This window comes from Castor canadensis, chromosome 2 (assembly GCF_047511655.1).
Source record: "Castor canadensis chromosome 2, mCasCan1.hap1v2, whole genome shotgun sequence".
In the NCBI taxonomy this organism is placed as follows: domain Eukaryota; kingdom Metazoa; phylum Chordata; class Mammalia; order Rodentia; family Castoridae; genus Castor; species Castor canadensis.
Window position 1 is genome coordinate 22,374,293 of NC_133387.1, and position 22,879 is coordinate 22,397,171.

Here is a 22,879-nt window from a genome sequence, read left to right on the forward strand (position 1 = left end):
GACTTCTGGAGGCTTTTCACCAGCCACCTTGGAGGTCTTCACACTCCCTGGTAGGATAGAACCTGTCAGGGACCACACTGTTGCATGGGGCCCCCTGTTCCATGGGGATCTGGAGGCCTGGTATGAAAAAGAGGGACATCAAGCAGAAACACTGTAGGGAACTGACCCGGAAGCTCTCCCTAATGGCACATGACTCCTGAGGTTGTGCTTCCTGGAGTCAGGAAAAGAGATGGGCCATTGTGTCTCACAGAATATCTTCAGAGTCTCTGCTTTAAGAAATGCCAATAGGGGTTCTCCTCAAAGTGATTTGGGGATAAAATTTTTGGGGAAAGTCTGAGATCAGATTAAACATATTTCTTCTTAAAAAGACTTCCCATTTTGAACCTCTTTGATGGTGTTGAGCTATTTGCTCAAGGAACCCTTTTATTTCCTGGGGAGCTTGAATTCTACAGACACCACTTTGGCCGTGTGTGTCTTTGGCTGTGTGTGTGACAAGGGCATGGCTGCCTATTTTTGCTGTGCTCTAAGAGACAGGGAGCCTGAAAGCAGGCTTGTGAGGAGTTAACTGTGGCCTGATGAGTGAAGACATGGGCCTTGTTTTCTCTCTTGTTTCTTTTCCCCAGGTGATTGTCTATATGCACCCCTGCTATGGTCCTGTATTTCTCACATTAATATAACTTGTCTTTATTCTAAGCTTTTGAGTCCTCACCATCGTATCTCCTCCATAGCAAATGTGTAGATATGGAGATCACTGTACAGACAGCTCAGCTGTCTGGAGCCTGTATTCATCACGTGCCGGTCCAGTGCTTTTCCATGTGAAGGTGATGGCCAATCAAAGCCACCAATATGGTACCTGGAAAAGTTGGAGAAAAGCAGAGGCCATGAGCCTGGTGAAAAGAGATGCCAGGATCTGTGTTTTTGCCATGGTTTTACAACTTCCTACAACAGATGACCTGGTTCTTCTGCAGTTGAATTTTTCCTATAAAAAGGAAGGATTTGTATCAATTGACCCATCACTACAAATTCTTCTCTTTCTGGAATTCCCTGAGTTCATACCAATGCCAATTGCTCTGATTCTCCTTTCTAATATTTCTCCTGTCTACTTTTCAGCTCTTAACCATTGATGATAACTTCTGTGGCCTGGATATGAATGCCCCCCTCGGAGTGTCCGAAATGGTGCGTGGCATTCCCGTCTTCACAGAGGACAGGGACCGTATGACTTCTGTGATCGCGTATGTCTACAAGAATCACTCTCTGGCCTTTGTGGGCACCAAAAGTGGCAAGCTGAAGAAGGTAGGGATGAGATGCACTTGTTCTGATTATTGTGAAGACAGTCTGTCCCTATGGGGATGGAGTCTGTCCCACAGTTTCTTACCATCATCTTCCTGGTGAGCCAATAAGACAGGTTTGGACTGAGGAGATGCACGGCTGTTGAGGTCATGATGATCGGTGTTTTTTCCTCTGCCTCCTTCCTGAGGTGGCTGTGGGAACCAGGGCTGCATGAGTGGTAGATTCACTCTTCCCTGGGGCTGCTGAGCACATGGGAGGTGTTAGCTCAGCCTTGCTAGGTAGATCAGAATGATGTGCTCTATTCAACTTGGGTTTATACCCTAAGGCAAAGGTTTTGTTAAGTCTAGGTGGCTGGAGAAGCTGTGTGTTTTGGGGGGAGGGATGTGCCAGTTCTTTCTCTAGTCCTGGCTGATGCATCCATCTAGAATCCGTTCAGCGTACAGATGGAGGAGCATGCAGACCTTAGAGTTGCTAATGGAACCAAGAGTTAGCTGTGGGATGAGGACACATGAATGCTATGGGAAGAGCATGGTTTGAGGACCTGGCCTGTCCTCTTTGTTCCCAGAAGCTGGATTGTTACTGGAGCACTGAGTGATTTGGCCTACTGGCAGTGTTGGGATCACCTGTCCATCCAGGAATGGTCTGTGCTTCTCTCAGTGAGTCAAAGCTCCCATAGCATGCCCTCCTTGATGGGGTTAAAATTCTTCCTTGGACTATAGCCATAGGTCTGTTTTCTGTTGACTGATAGTTGATCTTTGGTCATTTTCTAGGAAATCTTGGTGACTCCACATGGTGCTCCTGCTTTAGGATTTCTCAAGACATTGTGCAATTTAGATTATGTAAAGTTACTACCTGGTGATGAGTAATCCTTGATCCCTATTTCCCATTTGCTGTATTTCTGGATATTAGCTCTGGATGATCTAGTGGAAATGTTCCATGCAAATCTCAAAGGCTGTGCCTGTTCTGCCATCCTATTATGTAACAGCACAGCAATCATTTCTTTCTGTGAACTTGATATCTTCATGACACAGGTTGCCGTTCTAGAATGTGACAGTGTGAAGAATGAGAGGCAGGGAGCAGAGTGAGTGTGAGTGGAGAAAGTGTGAGTCGGGTAATTATCTGAGTAGTATCTGGAAAAGAAAACAGCTCCCTGCTGGAGCGTCATGGTGGTCTGTGAGGAGCGCACATACCATGCATCTAGCATCACTAAGGAAGAGAAAACCACCTCATTTTAGTGTACTGCCTTCGGTGTCACGACTGAAAGGTAATTTACCCATTGTCTACACATCCTCAAGAACTATATTTCATAGGTTCCTGGCCTTTCTGGGAAGAACATAGTAAATGTAATTGAACCTTTTCTTGCTGCATTGGCTCCTGGTGATTTTTACTAGAGATGCCTGGAGAAGATGCTGTGAGGCGTGGGTTTGCTTTCCCCACACAACTCCCATGTCTGATTGTTGCTGCCATCCTGGTTCATCGTAATCACTTCCCCTTGCTGTAGGAAATGCCAATTTACTCCGGCACCTTCCCTTGTCTATGGCTTCCGGCTTCCCGTGGACTAGGAAATTAGATAGATGAAATGTGTCCAGTAAGCCTCAGTTTGCACCAGAGAGAGAAGCACATGGGTATCCCAGCAGGCACTTGTGGATATTTCTGTTGGCTGCTCAAATGGCTGTTTTTCCTATTAGTCAATGATTTCAGTTTGCTGGAAAAGTGAATTCTAAATTCCAAAAGCAGTACTCCCACAGTTTGGATCATGAGTGTTTCCCCAAAGGTGGCCCTGTAGAAGGTGATGAAGCCTTTGGGAGGTGGGGCCTAGTGAGAGGCTCTAAGGTCATTGGGGGCATCACTTCAAAGGTGATTATGGGACCTTTCTTTTCCCTGGTTCATGGTGTAAGTGGTTTTGCTGCACCACATGCTCCTGCCATGATAGCTAGCTTGCCATAGGCCCCCAAACAATAGCGATAAGTGATCTTAAACCAGAACCTCCAAAACTGTGAGCCAAAAGAACCCTTTTTTCTTTAAAAGTTACTCATATCAGGTATCTTGTTATGGTGATAGTAAGCTGACTGATACAATTGCTAGACACCATCTTATAATGAATGTCTGTTGACCAGCTTTCCCTCCCATGGTGAATAAGCACTACTGGAAATAAGTAAATAGAAAGGCACTTTGGGGTGCTTTAACTCTTCTCCAGTGAGCCCCGCCTCAGCGCAATGGAGAAGTGACTCTCTCCACAGGCCTAAAAGATTCCTACCCAAGTTTCCTGCCAGCACCAGAATATCATGTACTTGGTGGCAGGACAGAATAGACCCTTGATGAGGGTATATTGTTTGTCATTGTCTAAGCTGGTTGGAAAATGGTGATTGTGAAATGTACATTGAGAGTCCAGGGCATATAACCAAAGAGTTATCAGGGAAAAACACATATTTCCTGGCCACGGCTGCATTGTGAACCTGAGTCAGCCATGACTCATGCAAATGTGCTGCTATTGGTCTAAGGTAGATTGAGGCAGATGGTGGCTGCTCTCTTGCCTGTGGAAGCTTGTCCTCTGCCAGGGAGATCAAGTGCAGACATCTCCATGATGGGAGATAAGGACAACCAGGAGCCTAGTGAACAAATGTTCAGAAGCAACTCTCCCAAGGCAACCAGGTAGGTATGACTGGCCATACCCAACTGGAGGCTTGGGGTGACCTAAGCCACACTGCCTGGCATTTCCCATCTTTTCCTTTGGTGGGTTTATATAAGAACAGTTCTGTTTCAGCCACTTGGGACTTTATATTTAATTTCTAGAGCAGTGATGGGGCTGGTGAGGCATAAACACTTGAAAGCTAAGAGCAGAGGGGTCGTGTGGAGGGAATGAGCCATCGGTCCTCTTGGGGAGAGCCATGCCATCCAGGCAGCCAAACTTTCTGCTCCACAAGCTTGGAGTGGCAGTTGCTTAATAGTTTTGTTCAAGTCCAGCATCTGCTTCTGCAGGCTCAGCACAGCCGGCCCAGGGGGACAGTCTGAGTTGGAAAGGAAGGCTTGACTACCACGTCTGTTGTTTAAAATAATAAAAAGCAAAAGTGGCCCGTTTATTTATTTGTTCTAGACAATAGAATTTCCTACCACTGATAGCTCACTGGGCACCACTCCCCTTTCCTTGTAATAACTCTGACATGCTTTTCCCAGAGGTTATCAGACCCATGGCCACTTTTTTGGGCAGAGGCCCAGGCACAACAAGCTTGAGTCCAGGGGAGGACTTTGCGGCAAGTTTTGTGAGTACTGAGCCCAGGGTGTAAGAATAATGGAAATCATACAGCAGCCATAATTACAGCGTTGGCTTCCCTGAGCCCTGTAATAATCTCCTATGTGTCTCAAGTGCCTTTCAGAATTCTTTGCAGCATGACAAGGGATTCAAAGTGGGCCGGTGGGTGGGAGGGGGCTTAGGGTTTGCTGAAAGTGAGGAGTTGGCTGTGGATTTTAGGGGCACAGGAGCTAGACTGTTGCTATCCGTAGGTTGCCCTTAAAATTACTGACTTTTCATTTTGTTTGAAATGTGTGGGTCCCAATTATTTGCAACCTTGCTTTTGATGACCATAATTTTACTCCTTGAGTGCACACATCACATGAGGCAAGGGGAAAGGAGGTGAGGCAAGTACCAATTTGGATGTCTTTTGTGTTATATGATGTGTGCGTGTGTGCATGTGTGTGTGTGTGTGTGGGGGGGGGGGATTGGCAGCCTTTCCCTATGGTCAGCATTAAAAGATGTGCTGTTAAGAAATCTGGCATATAAATGCTACAGTCTTCAGAAGGAGGTACCCAGGAACTTAGAATACCCCACAGTCTGTTAAAATTTCAATTACAGGTAGAAATTGTAAGGTAAACACCATCTTGACTAGCTTTGGAAGGTCTGTATAAATCTGAAAACATTTGACCCATGCTGGACAGCCAGGTCAGTGTTGTCTCAGAGGGATAAGATCTGTTTGCTTAAATGTTTCTGATAAAATCCTCTCCCTCCCTCTTCCTTTCCTTTCACTAAGTGATCATATTTTATGGCTACTGTGCAGCAGTGAATTTCTGCCTGACATTGGTGGGAGAGTCTAATGTTCACTGGGAACCAGAACATCATAGACTTGCACTGGAGGTGGGATTGCTCCTCTGTTTTGTGGTTGCATCTTTCCTGGGTGGTTTTGGTAGGTTAAATTGCTCATGCCTAAGGGGTGGAGAATTTTGTGGGTGCTGGTGAGCAGACCTCTGTTCTTGCTGTAAGCCAGCAGGACACACACCCATCTCTATGTGCGCGCTCACGCTGAAGCAGCTTCTTGGGATGAGTACTGGGTGTGTGTCCACATGCAGAGTCACGAGGAGTACAAAACACAAAGTCATCCTTATTGGCAATAGTCATGCAGATTAATTTAATCATCCTGTTTTTTTATTTTTGTTTTGTTTTTCCTTGAACCTGTTTTAAAATCAGTTTATTTGTATTCCCTAGGTCCTTGGTCTGAGTCTGGAAGGGGAACCAGCCTGAAGTGGGGTGGGATAGAGGGTGATGCACCTGGGGCTAGGTGTCATTCTAAATGCTGCTTCTTATGAATGGCTGCTGGGTGTACATCTGCAGTACTAGAGTCAAAAAGCAACATCAGATCAGAGGTTCTGGCTCTTGTTCTGCCACTTCCGAAGTATAACTAGGAATTCTTTTTAAAAATTCCTCTGGAACTTTGAATCTACTTTAACTAAAAATAAATCCGTGCTACATAATGCTCTGAAGATGGGTAGAAATATCTGAAAACCTAAGGTTGTACAGTGTTGGAACTGCACATTGACTGGGAACCTGTGCTTTGGGCAGGCACAGGGCTCGTGTAGTTGATACGCGTGTAATCAGTCAGCTCTGCGTTTCTCAAGCTTGAGCTGCTGCAAGTTTACATGTGGTTCAGCACTAGATAAAGGCAAAGGAAAGAAAGGAAATGTGAAGGAAGCAGTGCTGACCGATTTCCTCAATGGGAAAGGACCAACAAGGTAGTTTTAGTGATTGTTTCTATTATATGGTTTTGCATTTTTGCACCCTGGGTTTTTGCAAATATTAAGGCTGTAGATCTCATACTGTGCTCTATATACATGACAGAGAAACTGAGGCTGCTAGTGCTTCAATCAGAAGAGCCAAAGATGTACCACCGGGGTCTTTCTCCCTACCCTTGGTTCACAGCTAACCAAGGACAGAGAGGTTGGTCATTCTGTCATTAGTTCTCCCAGCCTGGGGATCCTAAGGCTGGCCCTTAAGACTGATTTTTGCCTCGTGCCAACCTTTCCACTTCTCATAGGTCTTTCTCTCACCTTGCCTCAATGTCGTCTGCTATGTTTTAAGCTTATTTTCCCATGTTGTACCTAGTAGGTAAGGAGAGCAGCTAAGCTGGTCAAAGTTCTCTTGGACTGTTTTGTATTCTCAAAGACCATTAAGCCCTCATTCAGCCATTCCTTTAACATAAATGCTTTCCACTGGCCCTGGTTTCTTACCCTTTCTTATTTCTCATGATTTTGCCTGTGAACCTACCTACCTTCCCTGTATGTTGCTGGGGGGAGGGAATCTCAGGTGGCCACTGGACCTGACCTGAGCAAGCATGGGAAGTGTCCTCATCATGGTTTCTGACACAGCCCCCTGTCAAGGCAGCATGACATCAATGGCAGGGCTTCGGTACCTTCTCCTGCTTCCTCTTGAGACACCTTGTGATCCCTAGCAAGCACACCTCAGGAGTTGCCACATTCTCTTTTCCAAGTGTGATCATTGCTGATGTAACATGATTTAAGGAGAGTATTTGAAATGAGTTTCAAGATTTACTGATACACGTGCCACTTTTTTTGAATCATATGTGTGTGTATATACATTTGTGCAGAAAGATTCTGGTCATAAATTAAAATGCAAAGACAATAAAATTGAAGAAAATGCTGCAGAAACACCCAAATCATAGAACACGTTCAGTCAGCTGATACACAAATGTCAGGCACGCCGGAGGAATTTATCCAGTGACACATGCAATTGAAGTAAAATATTGTGCTTTACAGGAACGTATCATTAGAATGAAAACTAGCAGCATATCAGGAGTCTGGCCATGTAACCAAGACAACAAAGATGAGAGAGGATGAGAGATGTGATGCTCAGAGGAAGAGGGAGGAGACAGAAGGCATGAGGAGAAGTAGGTTCCCAACTGTAAATGACCCCTTGCTGCTGGGTTCTGTCCGGCTGGACTCTGGGAGGACAGTAGGATCTAGATAATTGATATAGGGAAGTCTCTCAGCAAGGATGGAGGTGATGGACCAGAGGGCTTCATCACTGGAAATTGCTACAACTTCCTCAGCCACTTTGGTAGGAAGAAGGTCATGGCAGCTGGGTTGATTCATAGCTAGTTGATGCTCTGATTGGGAGGGCTGCTTAGAGACCCCCTTGTTCTTAGCTAACTTCTGTGAATGTGGCCACCAGGCTTGCTTCTTAATGGTATCATGGTGCTTTTGTCGCAGCATTGGCTTCTTTTTAAAAGCATTTGTGGTGACTTTTTGAAAGTGCTCTCTCAAGTTTCCCCCAATTGCTTAATATCTTCTATCTTTGGCCAGGTGACACAGAAATAGACAGCTGCCTATTGAACTATCCCAAAATCTAGGGGATTAGGACATTTATCACCTTATAGTTTCCAGAGGTCAGGAATCTGGGTATCACTTAGCTGGGTCCTCTGGTTTATAGGCTATGGTCAAGGTGTTGTGTAGGACTGTAGTCATCTCAAGTCTCCAGGCCAGATGTCAGATGATTTACTTCCAGAGTCACTCATGTGGCTGTTGACAGCTTCAAGTTCTCAATGGAGATACCAGTTGTTTGCCACATGGGTCCTTCCATGAGGACTACTTACATACTAATGAAATATGGCAGCTGGTTTCTGTAAGGTAAGAGGAGAGAGGAAGAGAGGGGGAGAGAGAGGAAGAGAGAGAGAGAGAGAGAGAGAAAAGAAACCCATCATCCCTCCATAACCAAAACCTGACATCCCATCACTTTAGTTGTACTCTGGAAGCCAGCCGCTTGTTGGCTCACACTCAAATGGAGGGGCCTCCAGGAGGGCAAAGGTACCAGTTGGCAGGGATCCCTGGGGACCATTGAGGAAGGTGCTGACCATGCCAGGGCTTCATGTCTGCACCATTGAGGAGACCTAAGCCAACATGTTCAAACTTCAAGTTCACTTCTAGTGGTAGAGAAAGGGTTCTATCTTTCTCAGGAACACTGGTGGCCCAAGCACTCTCTTATCTTCTGGATCTCTGAGGCTTTGATGGTGCATACTTCTTATAGAATCAGCAGATGAATGAGGAAATGAAGTATCCTGCTACACTTCAGCAAGGTGCCAGGGTTCAGGTGGGTGGGCAGTTCATCGGGAGAGAGATGGTGCTTTGGAGGAACAGGAGATGAGAGAGAGTTGGCCTTCAAATCAGTAGCTCTGTGTGGCCTCCTGATTGGGGCCTCTCTGCTATTGGTCACTTGACTCCTTAGGAGGAGCCATGGTTAGCTGACAGGAAAGTGGGAAGAGTTCTAATTATCCTTCTAGATACTTTACATACATTACATACATTATCTTATGTAATCTGCACCATTTCCTTTTGGGGTGAATATTATCACCTCTAGTTTGTTCATGAGGCCAGGATGACTAACTCCCCTGAGGTTACACAGTTATGCAGGAAGACCACATGCAGTCTATCGAAGACCATGCTCTGGGATTGTTAGTAAGCCCCACTCCAGCACCCTGATGGGTGATCCCTGGCCTCCTTCCGGTACCTGGCCAGCTTGCATGTTGGCCAGAACCTTCCTTTCTTCTGACCTGTGCTGGCCAAGGGTATCATCATTGGTGTTGGATGGTTGTAACTGATTTCCCTTTCTATAGACAATTGGTCTTTGACCTGTCCTATAAAGCATGGTAGATTCATTTTCCTAAAGCAGCTCTAATCATCTCAACTTTGTGGTTAAGAAGAACAAAACCAAACTGGTCTTATCCCACTGCTCAATGGCAGTGAGTACATTTAAATATGGAGGAAGAAGTTCCCCCTAAGGAACAATGGACTTCCCACTCCTGTGGTGCTGATATCAATAGCCTCCCTCCAGGGCAGCTTTCCACTCAGGAGCTACTGTGCCCAAGCTTGGATCCTGAAGTAGTGGGAGGTGGGAGCAACTAGACAGAAGCGGCAGGGTTTCTGGGAAGCAACAAGCTGTGCTTTTTCATCTGCCACTGACCTGTCATCCCAGGCCTTGCTTCGTCTTTGATCTCTCACTAAAATTGTGTCACCTAATAGCCCACAGGACAAGGTATCATGGCTTTGGATTCTTTTTTCCTGTTATGGGTCAACTGAGGTTCCCTGGCTTATTTGTAAGATGGTGGCTTCTACTTAGTCATGGTCCATAATGCCTTTGCAAGCCCTTTTGGGCCGAGGCCTAATTCTACCTGATCTGTATGACTCCTGGTCATTGTGAGCACCTCTCTCCATTCTGTATATTAGACTTTGTGTTCTTTCTAAATGCTTGGCCTCAAACCTGAGCTTCCTGGCTATTCTTTCAACATTTTCCTTATTTTTCTCATTTTTGCCCTCTCAGCTGTTACTTTGTTCTTTCCACCATTCTGTAGCATTATATATTCACTGTATGGGAGATACGCTTACACACATTATTTGGTCAATCTGCCCAGGATGACTGTGGGGTTAGCAAGGCTCTGGCACTGTCTTCATAGATTGTGTGACTCAAGAGAATAGGGTGATTGAATGGGAGGTAAAGGAGGCTGTATCTCAGAGACACATTTGCATAGTTATTTATGTAAAAAACTTAAGTCAAGTTTCCTTTGTAAGACTGTAGATCTATAAGGAACTGCACCCTCTTTCCCAAACTTCCTCTTACTGCCAGTTGCATGGAGGGTGCATGGTCTGAGGCTGAAGGTAGAGCCTGAGGTTCATTGAGGTAAGGATGGAAAGAGCACATTTCTCATATCCTGTGTTTCTGGCATAGCTGTGTGATTGACCTGCTAAACCCTGTTGGTGCCCTAAGACAAGCTAACCAAAGACTGGGTCAGTGAGAAGTGGGAGCTGGGTAAGGGGTTCCCCCACTTCCTTTGTACTGACCCCTCTTTGGTTACTGAGACTTCAGGCACCTCCCAGTGCCTTACCTAGTCCTAGTTTTTCTGGTGGGGCCTCCTTTGAGTCACCTTTCAGAAGATTCCTCTTTTCCCAGACAAGGTTCCTGAGGCAAAAATGTTGGAAGGGAAAGTGATGGATTGTCTTTCTCCTTAACCACTCACAACTCTCCACCAAGATGTGAGCAACTGGAGCAGGGAGCAGCTATATCTGAGTGTGTCTTGATATAGATGGACTTGAGAGACCAAAGTGATGCTGAAGCCACCTTATGACTTGCTCTCATCATAGTGTTCGCAATTTAAACCCAATCCTACTGCTTTCCAGGTGTTCCCCATGGGAGTCTCAGATGGCAGCTGTTTGTTCAGCCTTCTGACAGCCAAGGTCATGTGGGCATCTAATTCATATTGTGGTTTTGGTAACAGTGAAAGTTGTAGATGTCTTTGGTCCATTTCTAAAGATCTGCAAGTTGTTAACTTCTTTAACTTGGCCTTTCTTGTGGCTTACCAACATTTCCCTCAGTGGTAATTCAGCTCTGCCTCTTTCGTTCTACCTCTCTCCCAAGAGAATTTATCCATGATTTTCTATCAGAAACACCCTCTACTACAGGTATTTCTCTTGATGGCCACACGTTTTTGAAAAGTTGCGTGTGATTATAACCATATTTAAAATGTATCTGGTTAGGATATATAGAATATCTTATTTAATCTTTATGACCAAAGTTATTCTGGACCTTTTCCTGGGCATACCACACTTGGGAGGAAAATACATTTTGAAGTCTCATATATAGAATGTATCTTCCTTCGAGCCTTTGAGGTTTAATCAGGCAGGATAGACTTAGGTCCTAGGTGGACCCAACTTGGACATTGTTGATCTGAAGTAGCCTCAGTTTGGTGGAGCCAGTGTGGCAGCTGGGGGGTCCTAGACCCCCCCACAATGTGGACAGCACACTGTTAAAGGGATGCTGGTAGTGCTGTTTTCCTGCTTTAACTAAGCTCCGGTCCACTTTGACTAATGGGAAGGTCATGGGCTTTTGGGTAGGGTATGTAGATTCATCGATGGAAACCAATGAACATTTTTTAAACTGAGTATTTCTTTCTTAGAATTAATTGCCTTGATCAATTTGAGTTTTTATTTAGTCACATGTTGATTAAATTATTGGAAATAGAAAGTTTCGGCATTTGTAGCTGAGATTGTTTTTTTTCTAAAAGGAATCTGAGCAGCCAGATGTGCTGTGACTATTCCCTAGTTCATAACCAAAGCAAAAAAGGGTATGGCTCAAGTGGTAGAAAACCTGCCTAGCAAGGAAGAGGCTCTGAGTTCAAACCCTAGTTATCTAAAAGTAAATAAGTAAATTAATTAATTAATTTTAAAATGTGTTTATTTTCTTCACATGGAAAATACAGCTAATCAATATAACTGATCTTGCTGCCCCAGTGTGTCTATACTTTTCTCCCAGTTAGTCAGCAGGTGCTTCCCTGAAGGTAACAAGTGCCAAGTAAAAAAATACATTTTAACATTGACTGTGGGTGTTTAGGATCTTACAATGCCTGTGTGTATGTGTGTGTTTGGGACAGGTAACAGGTAGCTTAGGCTAAATTGTGTTTTGGTAACAAATGACCCTCAAATTTAAGTCACTTATAACAACTAAGTTTATTCCCATCTCATTGTCATATGGATTGTTGGCAACTGTGTTCCACGTCATTTATCTGGAACAGAAGGTATAGAGCAGCTCCTGTCTGGAACACGCCAACCTCATGGCAGAGGGAGAAGTAAGATGGCAGAACCACACACAGCGCAGCACTGCTGCTTGGAGGTGGTACAGGCTGTTGCCACTTTGTTTCACTGGCCCAAAGTGAGTGGTGTGGGAAGAGTGACCTGCCATAGGAAGGGCCTGCTGTATCTGTGTGTGGGCAAGTGCGAGAGGAGGGCAGACAGTTATATTGCAAATGTCAACCTTCAGGCCAGAAATATCTGCTTGATCTTCTGGAATGTGCTGGGCATTTCTGGACTTAAAAAGCTCATGGTTACTTCTTTCTTAATACTAGAGAAAATATGCCAAAAAGTTAGGATTTGGCTAACTTTTATGCCATCAACCCACTTGTTTTGGAATTGTTTTTTAAACTAAATTCCCTCTCAGCTTGTTTTCTTGTGATTTACTTTTTTCTCCTAAAACTGAAACTAGAATTGTTCTTTTTCTTCCATTAGTCAGGCTCTAGATGTTTACATCTCCCCAGATTTAGTTTTCCTTGGGAGTGAAGGCACTTTTCTACTGAACTGTGATGATTAGATTGTGCTCAGCAGATGTCTCTTGGATAATTACATTATTCAAATTTATTGAATCATTTCTTTTACCTACAATTAAATAGAGCCTTCCAAATTAATTTTCCCTAAGTAATTTGACTTCCAAAGATCCCCACTTTCTCTCCGAACCCACTTTGTTAACCAAAAATTCCAAAAATTCTGTCTGGACACCGGGAGGATATTTCTCTTTTGTACTCCATTCCTCAGGCCAGAGCCCAAAGCTGGCTGTGACTCAACAGCAGCTCTTGGAGCTCTGCGTCAGGCTTCCCTACCAGCTTGCTCCTTTCCGAAAAGGACAAGAGGCAGGCAGAGTTGCAATCCCGAGTAGAAGAAGCCGTTGGTTGAGAAACAGATTTTCAGCTCCCACACTTGTTCTGTGCACTGCCATGTTTTTGGCCTACATGTCCTAAATTTCTATCACGGTGATGATGTATGAGGAAGCACTGAGCAGCCCTAACCGGGCAATGTGATCTACTTGCTGATGGCTGAGCTTGTAGTAACAATTGGGAGAACCTTGGCAATCACTGAAAGCTCTTGAGGAGTTGCCCAGTTGGATTGTGCTAGAAGGGGCCCTCTTACTCTTTCTAAGCTCCTCACCTTCTCTTTTCAGGTGGACAGGTTATATGTGTGAGGCAGGCTAGAGTTAGGGAAAGTTCAGGACTCATAAAATATCTGACTTAATATTGTAGTTCAGATTGATCATGCCCTGGCTCAGGAATGGCTCAGACCACCATGCCCCTCCCCACTTATTATTGGTTGGGAATCACCAGGTTCTGCCCTTCCTATAGGTTAGCATAGTTTTAAAAAACACCTGGAAAAGAGAAGCATTCTCTCTGCTTCCAGCTTCTGCCTGGGCCGACCATGCTCCCTTTTGTAATTCCCTTCCTTAATTTTTAATAAATTCCATTTACACCACATGTCCTGCTATGGATTCTTCCATGCAGGACACTCTGGAAGTTTTCTGATCACAGACTGCACTGTTGCTGTTAATATGTATATGTGTGTAGTGGCATACCCCTTCCTTCCTCATTTGCAGTCATAAACATGCACATGTACCTGATTTGCACACAGACTTGACTTCACCCAGCACAGTCAAGCACCCCATGCACGTACAGTTAGTAAGTAGCACATGCAGACCTCTCTGCAACTTCAGCCTGGAGCTGGTGCCCCTGGGCTCTGCCCTCTTGGATACAGCCACTATTTCTCGCCTGTACTCCCTGGGAAATTAGCAGCCTCTAATCAATTTCCCTCTGGCTCACCCAATTGGGCCTTGAGATGATGACAGAGCACAGCTATTTAGCTGTCAAATGCTCTGACAATTGCCCAGACGGACAATGCCTCCACCACCAGAGAGGTCTCTTCCTCCTCTGCGCAGGGTGGGTAATGGGTCTCCCAGTTGCTTTTTAAAGGCTTCTTGCATCTGCCTTTAATTTTAATGCTTTTTGCTTGCTGACCTTGCTTCCCGGGAGCCAGCCTAAGTGTGATTCCCATAATTAGTTTAGTGATAATTTAATCTCTCTACTTTAAATTTGGTTGTTTTTGAGTGACTTGGGTCTAGGGATGGGGGGAAGGGGACCTTTGCTCCTTCCTGACCTTTACTTTTGAATGAATACTTTCTCTGTCCAGGGGCAGAGATGGAAGGAAGTAGTTGGGTTGTTGGGGGGTGGGAGGACACAATAACAGAGGGTCTGTGACTCATGAGTAGATTCTCTGCAGGAAGCCAGGATGAAGTCCATTTTTAAATCTTTGATATTCCCTCTCTTTCTCTCTTTTATTCTCATTTATCTCCCAAAGTATGAAGGCATGAGCAGTAAGATGGCTTTTGTTTTCAAAACAAGGAAATAATACTTCTCCAGTGGTCATGACAACCATTCTCTTAAGCTCCAGGAAGGTGAGAAGGAGCCAAGGGCATCACCAAATGCCACCCTAATGCCTCCTGCGTCTGCTCCTAGACACCCAGTAGCCTTCATGCCAAAGCATCTGCCTGGGTCTGTGTCTGGGGCTAGCCATTCTCTGAACTGTTTACAGCCATGCCTGGGTATTGCAGAAAATGTTGGAACTGACAACCGAGAAATCTCAGCTTTGTTTCTGGCTGCACTTCTGATTTTGGACAAATCGAACATACTCATGTATGTACCTTCCATCTCTCTTATGAGTTAGCTGAGGGCAACAAGTCTGCACATCTGTAGAACATTCTACAAAAGGGATAAAGATGGAAAAGATGGTGAGGATCCATATGTCTTTTTTTATTCAACGTACTTCTGAGGAAAGTCTTCAACTCTGTGAAAGTAAACAGCCACATGAACTAGGCAGGTTAGGAATGCAGAGATCACAAGGTCTACAGAGGTTGGGTGTCTCCAGGGGAAAATCAGGTGCTCCAAATAGGTGCTCCAACCGGTCCTTGTGGAATTAAAGTGCCTACACACATGTATGTGTGTGTGTGTGTGTATGTGTGTTCATGTACATACGTGTTCTCAAGAACCTTCTTGGAAGATCGATGGGAAGCCCAGTGAGGAAGATGGGCTATTATTGAGCTGTGCCACCCTTCACCCTTCCCTAAGTCCCTACTGCAGTGAGGTGCTGTGTCTGGGGCAAATGAGCTGGGAAAGTAAGACAGGTGAGCATGCGCAGTGCTGAGACCCTTAGGCTCCCTTCTAACACCTCCCACAGCCTGGAGGTCTTTTATTTACGAACTAACTTTTAATTAAAAGAACAGGAAAAAATACCTCATTTTGCCTCTCCAGGATAAATGGTTCACAAGCCAAACTAATTTTGTTTCTTTCCCAAATGCCCCAGTGCTGCAGGTAGTGTGCAGATGCTCGTGTGTATTGTGACCTTGACCCAGTGTTCTGGTTCTGCCCCCAAAAGGATTCTTCACTCCCATGGTTCACCCTGCCTCTACCCTCTGGGCCCTGCTGCTGACCAAAATGTCTGCTTCCAGGGGCTCAACCCTGCCCTGTATTTTGCCACTTTTCTTTGTAGCTTTTTCTAAAATCTCTACCCAAATAGATGCTGTCAGTCTGTTCTAAGTTGCTTGTAGAACCTTCCTTTAGCCACAATAGTGTTTCTACTGTCTTTGTTAGAAGAAATTTTATTTTTGTGGTCACCCCAAATTCCCAGTATATTTTGATTTTTCTGATGGACTTTCATTATGCTGGGCATTTCCCAGTACAGAATTGATCAGACTTAAAGCCCTGTTCTTGAGAGCTGATCTCTTCTAATGTGACTGAAACTGACATCAGAGTGGCCCCCAGTGTACTTTGGACATAAACCCAGCCTTTTTTATGTGACGATATTTATTCACCATCACTGTCTATCACCTTTATTAGTACAATAGGTGGTGGGTCCTACCTTTTGGAAGTACCAGTTGATTTGACATTTAGAAATGTGTTTCTTTCTTTTTGAAAGTGCCAGCTCTATTCTTTTTATTCTTACCCCATCTTCCATAAGGAAGGTTCATGGGGTATAATCTATTGGTTACAGTGACAGAAGGCAGGGGACTTCATCCCAACTGAAGGACGTGCCTGGCACTGCCCTCTGGTGACTGCTTTTGAGCAGCATTGGAAGAGCTTTTGTAGTTTCTTTGCTCCAAGAGTGTGAGGAAGACTCTGACCGTGAAACACACTGAAAAGCCTCAAGGGAACTGATCAGCCAAAGTCACCTGCCAAGAAAGCCAGAAACCCCACTGTGGAACCACAGAGAGGAGAGATGCCTGGGCCAGTGCAGGTGTCAGGGTTTGTACTTGGTGACCCATTCTCATCCTTTTTTGCTACAGACTCACAGGACAGGACAAGGGCAATTGACCCCTTTGTAGGGCTTCTGTCTCCCAGGCAGCAAACAACAGGGGGAAAGCATTCCAGCCCTCCTCTGCCTTCTGTCCACCGTTGCATTTATAAATACCCTTCCACATAATGTCCTGAGGGGAGATGTACCAGGACATAGGCCACAACTCTACAGTGGGAATATTTGGCACTGTTAGCTGCTCATTGCCAATTCAGCATGTTGGTACCTGTGGACTTAGCCTGAGACTTCAACACACTGTGCCTGAAGTCCTTGGGGGAACAGGGTGGCCAAGCCTCAGGCCCTCCAGACTGTCACCTGCTAACCATGCCCTGGCCACTGCCTGCACTTGCTCAGCATGGTCTTGGGCTGGGGAGCTGAGGGAGGGCTCCTGAACCCACCACCTATATCAGGGGCCAGCCATCATGTCCACTTCCCCTCTTGTCCAAGTGATGTTTCCCCAAGCCCCCTGAGGCCCTGGGGCTGTTCTGCAAGATGAGATCCTTGCTGCTGTATTTGTCTCTGCTGACAGCCTGGAACTGAGTTCCAGGGCTCCTGGCACGCTTGGGAAGTAGTCAGCTGGGGTGTGTTTTGTACGTTGTCTGTTGAGAAGGGGTTTCCTTCTTCCTTGGACAGTTCTTGCATTTTTCCTGTCATCTTGTGGTTCCCTTATTTCCAAAACTTTGCTTTCCTGCCCACTGCTCCATCCTGATCTTGGCAACTTAAAAGGCCAACCAAAACCCAGGTTAGAGGGTATGGAGGAAGAAGTTAAAAAGAAGCTAAGAAGAAGGAATATTAAGTGTAAGGGATCTGGCAAAGACAGGTTACTGATACTGTGTCTAACTTAAGCAAACAAACAATATCCAATATGGAAGATATTTCTGAGCAAGGAAAGATTTGAATTTGTACACTGACCTTTCTGTGTCCCAAGATGAATGAAAATACAGAAAAAGTGTTAAAAAGCAAGTATGCAGGAAAGTTAAGTGAACTTGATGATGAGGAAGGATCAAGTTGGCCTCAGACTTCTCAGGCTTCTGGAAGTTAATGGAGTGTGGCAACAAGTAAACTCTCCCAAGTGGACTTAGCCCAAGAAGTCAGCACTCACTCCTAAGATCCCAGGGACCCCAGAAGAGCGGAGTGGTCATGAACGTGCCAAGAAATTCTCTGAGAAGAGTTTTTTTTGTTGTTGTTATTTTGGTTTTTGTTTGTTTGATCAAACAAGTTTATGAAATGCTGCAGATATATTCCCTATTTGGTAGTTTAATAAAGCACCATGGATATATTTAAGAATTCTGAAAAACAAGCAGATGAGCAGGGTAGAGTGTGTATGGCGTGCCACTTCCTGGTCTGTCCTTACAGGTGTGAGGTCATTTGGCACCAAATGCAAGATGGCTGGTGTTTTACAAATATATGTCTGGGAAAGTAGGGGGAAATTGGGGACCAGAGTCTAAAGAGCTCTGCTTCTCCTCACACTCCCAGGCATCTGTAGTCAATCGTTTTGACAAATGAATTTGGCTTTCAAAGCGTCCCAGGAATTAGTAAGAAGATCTGTGAATCCCTTTAAGGATCCAGGGCCATTTGATACTGGTGGGGAGGACAGGAGGCTGCTCTGCTGGGAGGAAGACTGACGAAGAACCTGGACCAAGGTCATCCCAGAAGTTCTAGGTGAGGCAGATGAGCTTCCCTGATGGGAGGACTTAGCCAGTAACACCTTCTGGGAAGTCAAGGGACACAGGGAGGGTGAGACAGATGTATCACCAGGGGACTAGCAGTGTGTTTGTTTCCTGTTGCTGCTGTAACAAATTACCAGGAGTATCCGACTTAATGCAAATATGACTGTCTTACAGTCAGGAGATCAGAAGTCTACACAGGTCTCCCTGGGTGAAACCAAGGTGACAAAAGGAGGACTTCTTTCCTTTCTCGAGCTTCTAGGGGAGAATCTACTTCCTAGCCTTTGCCAGACTTTAGAGGCCACCTGCATTCCTTGGCCAAGACCCTCTTGTTCCATCTTCAGAGGCAGCATCTTTACATCTTTCTGACCTTCTATTGTCACTCTTTCCTCTAACCACAGCTGGGAAAGGTTCTCTGCCTTTAAGGACTTGTGTGATTAGGGTGGGCCCACCTGGATAATCCAGGCTAATCTCTCCATCTCAAGTACTTACCTTCGTTATCTACAAAGTCCTTTTTGCTGTGTTAGCTAATATATACTCACAGCATCTGAGGATTAGGGTGTGGACAGCTGTTGGGAGCCATAATTCTTCTTACTACAAGCAGAGATTCCTCTAAGATATGGTGAAAAATTGCTGGGGAGAGATATGAGGCTGGAAATTTGAGAGGGTGCATTTGGGAACTGAATAGAGCCAATGGGAGGTCATAGCCAAAGAAAAGATGAGGAAGTTTTTAGAAGACTAAAAATCCCATCAAACTTTCCTGTGCTTCCCAACTAGAGTACTTCAGCTTCTCACATCCAAGCCAGATGGGTGAAGGAAGGTCCCGTGTTTCTGAGTCCAGTAAGCTCCCTGGCCAAAATATATTGGCTGTTGTCTCTCCATCTTGGACATTGAATGAGAGGCCCTTCTGTAAACTTCTCAGCTTCATCTATTTATTTGGGGTTTCACTGTATGCGGGATTGCTTTCTCTTGGTTTCAGGAGAGCTTTCAGAAGGTAAAGCTTCTGGAAATCTTGTGGTTGTCTGAACTCCATATGGCTGGAAGGCTTTTGGTTGCTGTGAATATGTAGCAACTATAGAAGCTCAGTGGGATGATCTGGGGCAGACGATGTCATCATGCAGGGCCATGAGTGACAGCTGCAAACAGTGTCTCTGCCCTTGAAGGGAGTCACCATTAACCTTTCTTATTTACTGGCCAAGGGAAATTGTGAGTGAGCAGGTTCATGTTTTGTACTTTGTTTTAATTTTCTTCTTTTAATTTCCTGGCACTGTTGCCATCTTCAATTAACATTTCCTGTTGAACAAAATATGATTTGAAGCATTGTAAGATGACCAAATAATGGGCAGAATGGTCTTTGCAGTCTTGGAGATTTTGAGTTTACACAATAAGTTAGAATGGACTAATGCATGGAGAAACCACAGAGGTATATTGGAATGAAGACCACTAGCCTCTTTCTTGCCAGAAGGTCACATGCTCTCTGCTTGGCTTTGCAAACATTAAAACTGAGCCAAGTTAAAGTTGTGGGAAGTCTGTCTCCAATTCTAGGAGTAAGAACTAACTTCTAGTCATCAAGTTGTGCAGCAAAGGAGAAAATCATTTTTAATCAGTCAGGGCTGAGGAAGGGAAATGAGAAGATGGTAAATGAGGAACAAAACAGTGAGCAACTCTTCCCTGCTGGATCTTGTACCACCAACACCTTACACACATATAGCTTAGGGCCCCCATAGCAGCTCTAAGAGGCGAGTGACATTGCTCCAGCTTTACCCATGAGAAAACTTCAGATCAAGCAGGTCAGGTACTTGTTCATGCATGAACTCCAAAATACACAGCCTTGTATCACAGAGTGCCACCTGTCCCTTCATGGATCTAAAAGACTTTCTTTTTGCCTCTAGGTGTCAGAGCTCAATTTGGTTTTCCCACTAAATACCCAGCTGCCTTTGGAGTCAGTTTGGAGCATACGAGGAGTTGGAGGCTCCAGAGAGGAAGCCCTTGGTACTGACACCTTGGGTTGCCTTTCAAGCTGGAAGCCTCTGAGCACAACTAGGGCATTCTGAGCTTCAAAAAGAGGGTCTTTTTATCTCGATGCTGGTTGAAGCACCCAAACTCTCACAGAATTGAGTACACTCCATTTCAGTTGCACTTGTGAAAATGAGCAGCTGACATGTTACGTAACTCCTTTTCTCCTCAAATGTGTAACAGTGTGTGCATAAATAGAGTGTGCCTGTGTCTGTGTGTGTGTGGGGGGGGGGAGTTGTTCCTGGAAAAGCTGAGGAGGACTTGCCTGCTGTTTTTAGTGACTTATTCTCAGCCTTCCTCTCATCTCCCTCTGCTTCTCCTACCTCTACAACAAGAGGGACAGAAATCACAGTGCAGCAGTCTAGAGAGGGACATTAGAAGCATTGTTTGCACTTTCCGGCATGTGGGGACTTCCCTGCCTGACCTCACCTCTTTGGATTGTTGGGGAGGTCTGGTAATTTCTTCCTTCAGAGTTCACTGTGGTTGCATATGCAAACTATTAACACTATAAGGAGAAATGATTTGTGTAGAGCACAGGTGGTGTATATGTAAACATCAATCTAGATGGTGTCTTCCAAATATGAATTGTATTTTAAGTTTGCAACAGTACTCTGCCTGTGTGTGTGTATCAGTCATTTAAAGTCCTGGCAATTGGAATGTAAGGATTTTTCTTGCTCTGTCATAACTTCTTCAGGCTTGTCTTAGGCTCTGTTGATATTATACAATTAAGGTTTGTACCACTTTTTCCCAAGAGTTAAAGAGCAAGAGGGGCTCCTGCAGTTCGCTTGCACCAAAACTGATCAGGAGTGAACCCAGGTACACCCAGGAAACCAGCCAATGAGCCAGTTAGAGCTCATATGCATGAGTGTGTGAGACCTGTGTGTAGTTAACTCTGATGACAGTATAGGAACAGGTATTTCATGAGGTCTGAGAGATCTGGAATGTCCTAGCATTCTAAGATGAGTTAGCAGGGATCCTGCGGCCATGAGGCCATGCTTTTCAGCAGCACTGCAATCCAGGAATGGCATATTTTACCATGTGAACATGACTGTACTGAATGAGCAGGTCATTTGAAGTATTAGAAAGACTGAAGTGACCGACTCCCACAGCACTTATGGGATTTCTTTTGGGCAACCATGGAACTAGGCTGAAAGTCTGGGTCCCTGGTTCCCTACCTTTTAATTTTGTAACTGTGGGCAGTTACTTTGCCTTCTCTCTGTGTTAATTTCCCCACTGTGCATGGAAGACCAAAACACATGCTTGGGAGTCATACCTCCCAGGTAGTCTTTGGTGAGTGCAGCTGATAAATGGACCAGGTTTTGGAACCTAGGAGCTGGGGGCCATGTTCTCTGAAGCAAGGTAGAAAAAAGACAAAGCATTCACATGTTCCCTGCAGGGAACTGCACACAACCCTTGCTTTGGGCTCAGTAAGAACCCCAAGCTCTTGCATAAGAGGTCACCTTGTCTACAAGAGAGTAATTGATTCAGTTTTAGAAAATATTGCAATCCCTGTTACCTCATTTGCCCCAGGACCAGGCACTGCAGAGCTGGGAATGACTACAGGGAGGTGGGCTGGGAGCTCCTTATCCCATTTTGTTACTTGGTGAAATCAGGAGCTCTCCAAACCTTCCCCACCAATAACTTCTCAGGCTGTCTTGCAGCTTTTCCGTGTGTGAAAGAAGCAGTGGGTGGATTATCTGACAGGGCTGTTTAGAGAGCTGCAAAGGATTATGAGACCAGCTAAAAGGTGGGGATGGAGTTTGTCTTCCTAAGACAGTAAAAAGCATCTCAGACAGGCTACTTCCCCAAATGGGAGTCTGCTGCTATCTTAGAGAGCCGAGGAACACGTGAACAGGCAAGTGCATGAATAGTTATGGTCTAACATTATGTAGGCTTCTTGATGAATGGCTCAGCTAATCAACTAAAGGGACACAGAGGGAAAACTGAGAAAATGTGTAAGAAGTTCACATAGAGGGAAAATGCAGAGATAAGAGAAAAGAAAGGGTGGAAGAGGTAGAAGTGGAGAGGATGCCCCAAAGGAGGGGTCACAAAGGGAAGATTGCTTTTGGGGTGCTGTTCACATGTCACCCTGGGAACTTCATTACCCACCCCATCCTTGCTACCCAATTAGCAATGCTGAATCCAGTGGGGCCTATGCAAACATTTATTTGACTTTCCTGGCCAACGTTTGTTGCATGCTTTATAAGTATGGACTCTGCTCTGGGTGATTTGCATATACTAACTATTCAATGCTCAAAATAGCCCTGCAAAGTAGATAGGCTTATATTTGTCACAGACACTTAAAGACATCAAGACCCAGACTGGTTAAATAGCTAATCCAGGGCCACAGGTTTAAAGCTGTGGAGGCAGATTAAAAGACTCCAGGGCCCATGATGGCACCGTGATGGGCTCAGGCTGAGCAGAAGGTGGTTGTCCATCATGCCTGTAAGAGACCTGCAGCCTCCCAGAAATAGTAGACATCCCTTGCCTACATAATTCTCCCTTTGATTGAAGCTGGTCCCTTTCCTGCATTCTCCTTGCCCTAAAATCTTTTGTAGCCAACCAATGATAGAAGACCCCTTCCTGTTTCATCTCTGGGGAAAGAAGATAGGCTGAGCAGTTCCAATGTCCTGACCTCCTGATGCTTCCTCAGTTGAGGTCACCCAGTACAGCATATTGTTATTGTCCAGGTC

At 45.1% G+C, this 22,879-nt stretch overlaps 1 protein-coding gene across 3 annotated transcripts in view; it reads left to right on the top strand.

Moving 5' to 3' along the window:
* Plxna4 (plexin A4) overlaps nucleotides 1–22,879 on the top strand; it is a 416,968-nt gene that overhangs the window by 79,047 nt on the left and 315,042 nt on the right. For all 3 annotated transcript variants that reach the window (XR_012444270.1, XM_074062846.1, XM_074062859.1), the window contains exon 3: nucleotides 1,111–1,293. Coding sequence is in view for 2 of the 3 variants with exons in the window: in XM_074062846.1 (XP_073918947.1) it covers nucleotides 1,111–1,293 (183 nt within the window). In the remaining variant the exon portion in view is untranslated. The remainder of the gene's footprint in view (nucleotides 1–1,110; nucleotides 1,294–22,879) is intronic.